This window comes from Mobula hypostoma, chromosome 21 (assembly GCF_963921235.1).
Source record: "Mobula hypostoma chromosome 21, sMobHyp1.1, whole genome shotgun sequence".
In the NCBI taxonomy this organism is placed as follows: Eukaryota; Metazoa; Chordata; class Chondrichthyes; order Myliobatiformes; family Myliobatidae; genus Mobula; species Mobula hypostoma.
Window position 1 is genome coordinate 5,103,265 of NC_086117.1, and position 12,994 is coordinate 5,116,258.

General features: G+C 40.5%; 1 protein-coding gene across 5 annotated transcripts in view; it reads right to left on the reverse strand.

The window, feature by feature from the left end:
• strbp (spermatid perinuclear RNA binding protein) overlaps window positions 1-12,994 on the reverse strand; it is a 287,597-nt gene that overhangs the window by 88,701 nt on the left and 185,902 nt on the right. For all 5 annotated transcript variants that reach the window (XM_063073349.1, XM_063073347.1, XM_063073345.1 and 2 more), the window contains one exon: window positions 5,965-6,057. In XM_063073349.1, the coding sequence (XP_062929419.1) occupies window positions 5,965-6,057 (93 nt within the window). The remainder of the gene's footprint in view (window positions 1-5,964; window positions 6,058-12,994) is intronic.

Genomic DNA, 12,994 nt, shown 5'->3' on the forward strand with positions numbered 1-12,994 from the left:
GCCAATAGGCTGGTCCTGGACTTATTTCATAATTTACTGGCATAATTTACATATTACTATTTAACTATTCATGGTTCTATTACTATTTATTATTTATGGAGCAACAGTAATGAAAACCAATTTCCCCTGGGACTAATAAAGTATGACTATGACTATAGGAACATTCTACCTTAGCGAGGGAAATAAGGGACAAGGGCGGTCCCGTATGGGACACACCAATTTAGCCCAATGTACGGATGTCCCTGCAAATACGGGACAGTTGGCAACCCTATGTTCAAGTTCAAAAGTGTGTGACAGGGAATGAGGAAAGGTGAAGCTGACTCATATCGTTTCCTCATGGCCCGGTACCGGTCTGCGGCCTGGTGGTTGGGGACCGCTGTACTAGGAGATCAGCTATACTGGATTGGGTGTTATGTAATGAATCAGAGGCAATTAGGGAGCTTAAGGTAAAGGAAATCTTAGAAGATAGTTATCACAATGTGATTGAGTTGAACTTGAAATATGATGGAAAGAAAGTAAAGTCTGACGTAGCAGTACTTCAGTGGAGTAAAGGAAATTACAGTGGTATGAGAGAGTTGCTGGCCAAAGTAAATTAGACGGAGGAGCTGGAAGGGATGACAGCACAGCAGTAATGGCTTGAGTTTCTGGGGAAAAGGAGGAAGGTGCAGGATAGATGTATTCCAAAAACAAGGAAATGGCAAAACAGTACAACAGTGGCTGACAAGGCAAAACTAAAATAAAAGCAAAAGAGAGGGCATACAACAAAGCAAGAATTTCTGGGAAGATAGAAGAGTGGGAAGCTTTTAAATATCTACTAAGAGCAACTAAAAGAATCACTAGAAGGGAAAAGATGAAATATGAAAGCAAGCTAGCAAAAAAATCAAAGTGGATATAGGACAGTTAGAAAATGAAGCTGAAAAAATAATAATGGGGCACAAGGAGCGGGCAGATGAACTGAATGAGTACTTTGCATCAGTCTTCACTGTGGAAGATACTAGCAGTGTGCCAGATATTGAAGGGTGTGAGGGAAGAGAAGTGAGTGCAGTTACTATTACAAGGGAGGTGGTGCTCAAAAAGCTGAAAGACCTAAAGGTGCATAAGTCACGCAGACCACATGAACTGCACCCTAGCGTTCTGAAGGAGGTAGTGGTAGAGAGTGTGGAGGCATTAGCAATGATCTTTCAAAAATAATTGGACTTTGGCATGGTGCCAGACGACTGGAAAATTGCAAATGTCACTCCACTCTTTAAGAAAGGAGGAAGGCAACAGAAAGGAAGTTATAGGCTAGTCAGCCGGACCTCAGTAGTTGGGAGGTGATAATAAACCTGATTCTGATTCTGAGTCACTTGTTAAGGATGAGGTTATGGAGTACTTGATGACACAGACCAAGACAGGATAGAGTCAGCATGGTTCTCTTAAGGAAAAATCTTGCCTGACGAAACTGTTGGAATTCTTTGAGGAGATTACAAGTAGGGTAGATAAAGGGGATGCAGTGGGTGTTGTATATTTGGACTTTCAGAAGGTCTTTGATAAGGTGCCACACGAGGCTGTTTACAAAGTTAAGAGCAAAGTTACTGGTAAATTACCGGCATAGTTAGAACACTGGCTGATTAGTAGGAGGCAGCAAGTGGGACTAAAAGGATCTGGTTGGCTGCCTGTGACTTGTGGTGTTCACAGGGGTTGGTGTTGGGACTGCTTCTTTTTATGCTGTATATATGTGATTTAGATGATGGAATAGATGGGCTTTGTTGCCAAGTTTGCAGATGATATGAAGATTGGTGGAGGGGCAGTTAGTGTTGAGGAAATAGGAAGGTTGCAGAAAGACTTAGACAGGTTGGGAAAATGGGCAAGAAAGTGGCAAATGAAATACAATGTTGTAAAATGCATGGTCATGCACTTTGGTAGAAGAAATAAATGTGTAGACTATTTTCTAAACAGGGAGAAAATCCAAAAATCTGAGATGCAAAAGGACTTGGGAGTCCTTGTGTAGAACACCCTAAAGATTGCAGGTTGAGTCAGTGGTGAGGAAGGCAAATGCAATGTTAGCATTCATTTCAAGAGTTTTACAATGTAAGAGCAGAGATGTGTTGCAGAGGTTTTGTAAGACACTGGTGAGGCCTCACCTTGAGTATTGTAAACAGTTTTGGGCTCCTTATCTCAGAGATGATGTGCTGGCATTGGAGAGAGTTCAGCGGAGGTTCACAAGGGTATCATATGAAGAGTGTTTGATGGCTCTGGGCCTGTACATGCTGGAATTTAGAAGGATTGGGGGGGGATCGCATTGAAACCTTTCAAATGTTGAAAGGCCTAGACAGAGTGGATGTGGAAAGGAGGTTTCCCATGCTGCTTGGCCTGCTGCGTTCACCAGCAACTTTGATGTATGTTGCTTGAATTTCCAGCATCTGCAGAATTCCTGTTGTTTCCCATAATGAGGCGTCTAAACAAGAGGGCACAGCCTCAGGATAGAGGGGCGTCCATTTAAAACAGAAAGCGGAGAAATTTCTTTAGCCAGAGGATGGTGAATTTGTGGTATTTGTTATCACAGGCAGCTGCGGAGGTCATGTAATTGGATATATTAAGGTGGAGACTGATAAGGTCTTGATTGGCCACAATATCAGATGTTATGGGGAGAAGGCTGAGAAGGGGGGTAAAAAAGGATCGTCCATGATTGAATGGTGGAGCAGACTTGATGGGCCAAATGGCCTAATTCTGCTCCTATGTCATATTTACTTATGGTCTAACTCTGAAGCTTAAAATTTGCTTACTTTCTCAGTCTTCCACTTCAGATGAAAGGTCATTGATCTGAAACATCAACAGACTTTCCCTTCACAAATCAAACTAACCTGCTGACTACCTCCAGCACTTTCTGTACTTATTTCAATTTTCCATTGTCTGCACCTTACTCCCCCAGCTGAAGATAATTTGTAGAAAAACAGTGGTATGACAGGACATAATTCACAATTCCTACATCCCTTAGCCCGTAAGATTCAGCTATTTCTCCAATCATTCCATTTAATAGATCACTTTGTTTAGGAAATGTACTTCACGGATTAATGCATTCCACCCCCACCCATCCCATCAAATGTTCCATAATGTTACTGTATATTTTGTATTTCGAATGGAAACGTCTAAGGTTTCACACTCTATTCAAACGATGTAAAGAATGCTACTTAAATGAAATGTATATATATTTCTAAACAAAAAAAGTCCTGATATGAAAATACTCTTAATTAGCTCCGAGTATGTCAGCATTGTTTAGCAACTGGTGTAAGATGTTGATTTGCTATTATTAAAAAATAAATAGAACACTTAATACTCAGGATACTATATGGAGCTTAATGACCTTCAGAGAACTTGGGGAAGATAACAAAAATACTATCTCAGGAATCTATGTAATGAAGAATGTTGGGTTGATTGTTTAGCAAAGAATAAGTTTAGCAAGAAAGCAAATAATTATTTTCACAGTCATGAAAACTAATAATACTTGTAATACTTAAAGGATTAAAAAAAATCAATTAGTTTGAAAAATAAGTTGGAAACTAAGATAGGTTCAGGCACAAACATTTCACATGCATATGCATTGAGGACAATATAAGTGATACGTTTTAAATATTGGATGCGCTAAAACAGCAGTCCCCAACCACTGGCCCGCGGACCGGTACTGGGCCGCAAAGAAACGATATGATTTGGCGATATGGGTCAAGTGCACCTTTCCTCATTCCCTGTCACACCCACTGTTGAATTGAATGCACGCGAGATCATCCATGTCAGCGCGGGAAGAAGATCAACTCCTCGAGCTTGCAAATGACAGTAGGCTGAAAAGTATGTCTGACATAATATCTCTGCCGGCATTCCGGATCAAAGTCAAGGCTGAATATCCTGAGATAGCCATGGAAGCACTGAAAACATTGCTTCCATTTCCAACATCATATCGCTGTGAAGCAGGCTTTTCTGCAATGAATGCAACGAAAACTAAATCGCGGAATAGACTGGACACGAGGAACCCCCTTCGAGTATCGCTGTCTCCCATCAGCCCTCGATGGGACCGTCTTGTTGCAGGAAAACAAGCCCAGGACTCCCACTGATTCAGAGATATTGGTGTGTTGCAATGATTTTATATGTTCATACAGGGAAAATATGTACTGTGTGTTTAATGTCCAAACGTTACTTAAAATGTTATGATGCTATTGTTATAAGTGACTTATATTATTCATGCGAGGAAAATATGTGCTGTGTTATATTTAATTCGTTAGATAAACCCTTTTAGAAACAAAATTGAGTGTATTAACCACTTATAAGTGACTTATAGTTGACGTATTACCTATATTCCGGTCATGATTAACACCGCCCCCCCCCCCACCCCCGTGTTGCCAACTGTCCCGTATTTGCTGGGACATCCCGTGTATTGGGCTAAGTTGGTTTCTCCCAAATGGGACCGCCCTTCTCCCGTATTTCCACCGCTAAGGTAGAGCATTCCTATGAAACCTTTTGTGCCGAAATGGAGTAAAGCAAAGAAGCAATTACCATTAATTTATATGGGAAAAATTTTTGAGCGTTCCCAGACCCAAAAAATAACCTACCAAATCATACCAAATAACACATAAAACCTAAAATAACACTAACATATAGTAAAAGCAGGAATGACATGATAACTACACAGCCTATATAAAGTAGAAATAATGTATGTACAGTGCAGTTTCACTGAACAGAATCGCTAAAAACGATTTGTAGAGAAAAAAAATGGGCACGTACACGTCACGCATGCACACACAGGTGCCCGTGCAAGGCTTCATGGTAATGGTAGTCTTTCTCGGGGTAAACACAACGTAATTGACTGTTACTGTTGTCCGTTGGCAACCCTACCACCTACCCCCCACCCCCACCCGGGTCGGCCAGTCCGTGGTGCAAAAAAGGTTGGGGACCCCTGCATTAAAACACTGAAGAATGTGCTGAGAAAGCAGAACGTTGATACTGATAAATAAAACCAATTTGTTTGGCCTATAGTTTTCTGAAATGTAATGGCCCTAAATAGGTCTGAACCTGCCAGGAGCAGTATGGCCAAAAAGCATTAGAAAAATAACCATAAGTAATTCCTTTCACTTGCTGTTCTAGACACACTTATGCCCACTGAGAAAGTAATGCTTATGTTGAGGGCTCGTTTACCAGTGGAAGTACTAATGAACAGAAGTAAGAATTGCTCACGCCAAGGAAGTATCCCAAAACTCAAAATTAAAATGAAGTTGGTTAAGATAGATTTTCAATACTGGAATTCATATAATAAGGCTCTCAACCCTTGAAGTTACGTTAAAAGTAAATGGGATAGAGCAAAGAAAATTGTGAAATAGATGATAAATAATCGCATCACTGAATACTACAGCATAGGACCCATCTCATCCAAGCTGAACTATTATTCTGCTTAGTCCCATCGAACCACACCTGGACCACAGCCATCAATACACTTCCCATCTGTATATTTATCCAAATTTTTCAAATATTGAAATTGAACCACTTTCCTTGGCAGTTTATTCCATACTGGCACCACTCACTGAGTTCCCCTTAAGTATTTCATCTTTCACCCTTAACCTAGCACCTCTAGTTCTAGTTTTTCCAATCTCAGCAGAAAAAAAACTGCCCGTATTTACCCATCTATACCCCTCATAATTATGTATACCTCTAGGTTCGAAAAAAGAAACTGAAAAGCTCAGGAATTGAGCACTGTCTGGATGCTTTGGACATTAGTTTACTTGACGCATAAACTCTTCTCGGGCTTCCAGCTGGGTACAAGTGTTGATTTTAATAGATGCTTCAAAAGACAAACTCCGCTTTCTTCATCAGGGATGATGCCTAGGCATGTCTAGTCTGGTGGTATTGTGGAGTTTGTCATTGAAATGTTGGCTGGAAACCCGAGAAGAGTTTATGCATCATATATGCCAGGAAAGCACTCAATCTTTTTTTATTGCTTACTTTTCCGCAGGTTTCTTTTCATCTTTTTGTTTGGATCTTTGTCATCTCCCATACTATCTTCATACGGTCTCTTCAAAGGTGCTGAGAGAGGTCCTGAAAAACAACCCAAAGCATTTTTCTTTGATAAACATTTTTAGATGAAAGGTTGATAACTTTCTTATCTTTTTCCAATATTTTTATTAAATTTCATATACACAAATACAGAATTCATAAGGATACTTATTATAAATCAAAATAAGGTAGCACAAAATGCACTATATATAAATCACACTGATACAATCACGGTATCCTATATTCATGATCAATCAAATAAAATAAATTGAATTATGAAATACAATAATATGGTTAATTATATTATTTTAAAAAATCTACACCCACTATCAAGACGAAGCTGGTTGGTAAAAAAAACAAAAGAAAAATAAAGAATACTTTACCATATAGTGTGTTATAATAATAGCCCAGGTCTATATTTTAATAACAATAACAATTCAAAGATTTACAAAATAGTTCAGAAAGGGTCCCTATAACGTTTGAAAATCTTGATTAAAATCAGAAATCGAACAACGAATCTTCTCTAAATTTAAACATGACATAACATCGCATAACCATTGAGCATGTGTGGGGGGGGGGCAACCTCCTTCCATTTAAGCAAGATCGCCCTCCTAGCCATAAGAGAAATAAATGCCAGTACCCGCAAATGAGAAGGCTCCAAAATTATAGCTCTTTCCTCAACAATACTAAATAAGGCAGTTAAAGGATTGGGCTTAAAATTAACTTTAAAAAGTACAGAAAAAGTTTGGAATACATCTTTCCAATATTTTTCAAGGCTCGAACATGACCAAAACATATGAATTAATGAAGCCTCTCCATTATTACATCTATCACAGTAAGGAGTTGTATCTGCAAAAAAACGAGAGAGCTTGTCTTTAGACATATGAGCCCTATGTATCACTTTAAATTGTAGGAGGGAATGACGAGCACATAACGATGAAGAATTAATCATTTTGAAAATAGCTCACCAAAAGACTGATATCAACAAAATTGTTTATGATATACTGCTGAGCTGAGATATGAATCTTGCTGATTATTCACATAAATATTGCTTGTAAGTAAACTATTAATATTTGGAAGCTGTTATTTTAAAATATTTATGGATCATTCTTGTGAAGGCTGATTTAGATTATGAGGACACGCAGTCCTCTTTTATTGTCATTTAGTAATTCATGCATTAAGAAATGATACAATGTTTCTCCAGAATGATATCACAGAAACACATGACAAACCGACTGAAAAAGTGACAAAAACCACATAATTATAACATATAGTTACAACAGTGCAAAGCAATACCGTAATTTGATAAAGAACAGACCATGGGCACCGTAAAAAGTCTCAAAGTCTCTCGAAAGTCCCATCATCTCATGCAGACGGTGAACCTCCAGCGCTGCAAACTTGCTCTGGAAGCATCTGACCACAGTCCGACTCCGAGTTCGTCCGAAAACTCCGAGCCTCGGACCAGCTCTCCGACACCGAGCGCCGAGCACTATCTCTGCCGAGCGCTTCGACCCCGGCCCCGGCAACAGGCAATAGGCAAAGCCGAGGATTTGTGACCTTCCCCTCCGGAGATTCTCGATCGCACAGTAGCAGCGGCAGCGAAGCAGGCATTTCAGAAGTTTCTCCAGGTGTTCCTCCGTGCTTCTCATGACTGTCTCCATCAAATCAGGATTGCGCACAGCATCCTAGTTAACACATATCGATATCATTTCACCAGAGAGGCCGTAGGCACTGCGTCGCGCCGCCATCTTCTCTTCCCTCCTGATTTCATTTCAATGTCGCACCTTTTTTTCAAAACTGGCAGTTTCATCAATATTCCAGATTTCAGTAAACCATTGGCGTCAACTTATTAAAGAGAGATGCATTAGTGGTGGTGCTGCTGTGCTTTGAAACCGCTGTTTACCTCTGCCTTTCCCTTGTCTTCCACTGCAATACTAGCAACCTGGGTGCCAAGAATCTGATATAAACCCATGCTCGTAGCATTCAGGCCAAGCCTTCTTCTCATTAGTACCATCAGGGAGAAGGTACGGGAGCCTTAAGATAGACACTCAGTATTTTAGGAACAGCATCAGATTGCTGAATGGTCCATGAACCTGAACTTAAAAGATCGAGAGGGCATCTTATTGAAACCTATCAAATATTAATAGGCCTAGATAGAGTGAATGTGGAGAAGCTGTTTCCAATCGTGGGGGAGTCTAGGACCAGAGGGCACAGACTCAGAATGCAAGAACAGAGATGAAGAAGTATTTCTTTAGCTAGTGACTGGGGAATCTGTGGAATGCATGGGCACAGACAGCTGTGGTGGCCAAGTCATTGGGTATATTTAAAGCGAAGGTTGATAGGTTCTTGATTAGTAAGGGTGTCAATGGTTACAGTGGGAAAGCAAGAAAATGGGGTTGAGAGGAAAAATAAATCAGCCACGATAGGCTGAATAGCTTAATTCTGCTCCTGTGTCTTACGGTCTGAAAAAGACCATAAACACTACCTCACTTTTTTGCTCTCTTTTTGCACTATTTATATTAATTTTTATGCATTATACAGTACTGCTGCCACAAAACAACAAACTTAACAACACATATCAGTGAAAATAAACCTGATTCTGATTCAGTTCTCCTTCAACAATGGATTACCAACAGCTTGGTGCAGAGAGGCTGCCTCTGAGAACTGGCGCTGTGCAGGCTAGGGCAAGGGGTACAGCTGCAGGGTATGAAGATAAGGGGTTCATGGTAGCACCCTGCTGGCTCAGTGAGTGTGGCCTATAACTGGGGATGGTCCACAGATGCTCTGTGGTGACAGCCTGCCCAAATTCTTCCTTCCTCTTATTCCATGAGTATGCTTCTCCCCATCTGAAAGGTTGTCCTATAGTGGTTACCGGCCCTATATATATATATATATATATATATATATATACACACACTTAAACAGTATGTATTTTGGATATAAAATTGTATTTGAACAATTCTGAAAAAATATAAATACAAATTAAATTCATTTCATTTTGGGATTGCGATTGACACTGATATTGCAGGCTGAAGGGCTCGTTCCTGTGGTGTCCTACGTTCTAAAATGAGAACGAAAAATCCCACCCTTGCGACTATTTTTAAAATAATCCAAGGGACATTAAACAGAAACACAGTCATCAACTTTCAGAAATTACATCACTAATTAACTCCTAATTAGCTCTGGATCATTACTGACTGAAAATAACAGGTATCAACTAATATAAAGCATAATGAATTTTATTCAGTAGGACTCACAAAACATTGAGCAAATATTACCAGATTACCTGTTTAAAAATGGGAAATTATCATGAATCAGATTTTGGTTGAGTGAATACTGGAATTCTTGCCAGCTTTGTGTTTTGTATCTCTATACCCAAATGCCAAGACAGTAAGTTGAAAGCTTGGCTTCACAGATCCATAACTAAAGCTTTACGCACTCTGCAACAAACTTGGAATTTCCCAATTGACTTAGCATTCTTCATGGTCTTTGGTTACAGTCAATATCTTAAAAATCTGGAATATTCATCAGAAATTAAGCATACAAATTAAGCATACCAGTTTCACATATCTGTGGATTGAGGATGAGATCAAAATAAGATCATAAGATCATAAGACATGGGAGCAGAATTAGGCCATTTGGCTGATTGAGTCTGCTCCGCTATTCCATCATGGCTGATTTATTATCCATCTGAATCCCATTTTCCTGCCTTCTCCCTGTAACCTTTGATGTCCTAATTAATCAAGAGCCTATCAACCTCCGTCTTAAATATACCCAGTGACTTGGTCTGTACATCCATCTGTGGCAATGAATTCACCACTTTCTGGCTAAGGAAAATATTCTTCATCTCTGTTCTAAATGAATGTTCTTCTATTCTGAGACTGTGCCCTATGGTCCTAGACTCCCACACTATAGAAACATCCTCTCCACATCCACCTTATCCAGTCCTTTCAACATTCGGTAGGTTTTAATGAGATCCCCACGCGTTCTTCTAAACTCCAGAGTACAGGCCCAAAGTTGTCAGATGCTCCTCATATGTTAACCCCTTCATTCCTGGAATCATCCTCATGAACCTCCTCTGGACTTTCTCCAATGACAACACATCCTTTCTGAGATATGGGGCGCAAAACTGTTGACAATACTCTCAGCGTGGCCTGACTAGTGTCTTATAAAGCCTCAGCACTATCTCCTTGTTTTTATATTCTATTCCCCTTGAAATGAATGCCAACATTGCAATTGACTTCTTTACCACAGACTCATGCCGTAGATTAACCTTCTGGGAGACTTGCATGAGGTGTCCTAAGTCCTTCTGCACCTCTGATGTGTGAACCTTCTCCCCATTTAGATAACAGGCTGCACTATTGTTCCTTTTATCAAAATGCATTATCATACATTTCCCAACACTGTATTCCATCTGACACTCTTTTGCCCATTCTTCCAATTTGTCTAAGTCCTGCTGCAATCGCATTGCTTCCTCAGCACTATCTACCCCTCCACCTATCTTTGCATCATCTCCAAACTTTGGCACAAAGCCATTAATTTCATTATTCAAATCACTAAAAACAATATGAAAAGTAGTGGTCCCAATACTGACCCTGAGAAACACCATTAGTCACTGGCAGCCAACTAGATAAGACCCCTTCTATTCCTGCTCGCTACTTCCTGACTGTCAGCTATTCCATCATCCATGCTAGTATCATTCCTGTAACGCCATAGGATTTTATCTTGTTAAGCAGCCTCATGTGTGGAGCCTTATCAAACGCCTGTGAAAATCCAAGTAAGTGAAATCCACTGTCTCTCCTTTGTCCATCCTGCTTTTCACTTCCCCAAAGAACTCTTATCAGGTTTGTCAGGCAAGATTTCCCTTTATAGAAAACATGCTGACTTTGACTTAGTTCATCATTAGTACCTCGAAACTTCATCTAATAATAGGCTCCAATGTTTTCCCAACCACTGAGGTTAGGATAACTAACCTATAATTTCCTTTCTTTTGCCTTCCTCCCTGGTGCTGAGGCTTTATAAAGCCTCAGCATCACATCCTTGCTTTTGCATTTCGGTCCTCTCGAAATGAATGCAAATGAATGCAACTCAACCTGCAGGTTAACCTTTAGGGAATCTTGCATGAGGACAGCCAAGTCCCTCTGAACCTCAGATTTTTGAACTTTTTCCCCATTAGGAAAATAGTCCATGCTTTTAGTCTTTCTACCAAAGTGAATGACCATATACTTCCCTAAACTATATTCCATCTCCTACCTCTTTGCCCATTCTTCCAATCTAAGTCTTTCTGCAGACACCCTGCTTCCTCAGCACTATCCCTCCACCTATCTTCGTATTGTTGACATAGCCATCAATTCTTTCATGCAACACACATAAAAGTTGCTGGTGAATGCAGCAGGCCAGGCAGCATCTCTAGGAAGAGGTGCAGTCGATGTTTCAGGCCGAGACCCTTCGTCAGGACTAACTGAAGGAAGAGTTAGTAAGAGATTTGAAATCTCTTTCAAATCACTTTCAAATCTCTTACTAACTCTTCCTTCAGTTAGTCCTGACGAAGGGTCTCGGCCTGAAACGTCGACTGCACCTCTTCCTAGAGATGCTGCCTGGCCTGCTGCATTCACCAGCAACTTTTATGTGTGTTGCTTGAATTTCCAGCATCTGCAGAATTCCTGTTGTTTGCGTTTAAATTCTTTCATGCAAATCACTGACATATAACATGAAAAGAAGTGTTCCACACTGACCTCTGACATCATTAGATACTGCAGAAAACCAGAAAAGGTCCCCTCTATTCCCACTCTTTGCCTCCTGCCGGTCAGCTAATCGATCCTGCTAATATCCGTCCTGTTATACCATGGGCTGTTATCTTCTTAAGCAACCTTAAGTGCGGCACTTTGTCAAAGGCCTTCTAAAAATCCTAATAAACACCATCCACTGAGCAACACACACAAAATGCTGGAGGAACTCAGCAGGCCAGGCCGCATCTAGGAAAAGAGCAGAGCCAATGTTTCGGGCGGAAACTCTTTGGCAGGACTGGAGAAAATACATTGACTCTCCTTTGTCTATCCTGCCTGCTATTTCCTCAAAGAATTCGAACAGATTTGTCAGGCAAGTTTTCCCCTTTAGGAAACCATGCTGACTTTGGCCTATTTTGTCAAATACCTCCAAGTACCCCTAAAAACCTCATCCTTAATAATAGACTTCAACTGAAGACAGGCTAACTGGCCTACAACTTCCTTTCTTCTCCTTCCCTCCTTCTAACTGGCCTAGCTTCCTTCAAACTAAGGGAGCTAGGGCTTTACTCTTTGGAGAGAAGGAGGATGAGAGGAGACATGATAGAGGTATACAAGATATTAAGAGGAATAGATAGAGTGGACAGCCAGCGCCTCTTCCCCAGGGCATCACTGCTCAGTACAAGAGGACATGGCTTTAAGGTAAGGGGTGGGAAGTTCAAGGGGGATATTAGAGGAAGGTTTTTTACTCAGAGAGTGGTTGGTGCGTGGTATGCACTGCCTGAGTCAGTGGTGGAGGCAGATACACTAGTGAAATTTAAGAGACTACTAGACAGGTATATGAAGGAATTTAAGGTGGGGGGGGGGTTATATGGGAGGCAGGGTCTAAGGGTCGGCACAATATTGTGTGCCGAAGGGCCTATACTGTGCTGTACTATTCTATGTTCTACAATTTCCTTTCTTCTCCTTCCCTCCCTTTTTATAAAGAGTGGAGTTAACAAATTTCATGACATAATATGCCAGTGATATTACACCTGATTCAGGTTTCCAGTCCTCCAGAACCATAATCTAGTGTTTCTTGAAAGATCATTAGTAATGCCTTCATACAATTCAGCTACCTCTTTCAGAATCCTGAGTGTAGTTTATCTGGTCCAGGTAACTTATCTACTTTTGGACTGTTCAGCTTGCTAAGCACCTTCTCTTTATTAATAGCAACAACACTCTGACACTCTCGCATTTCTGGCATACTGCTAGTG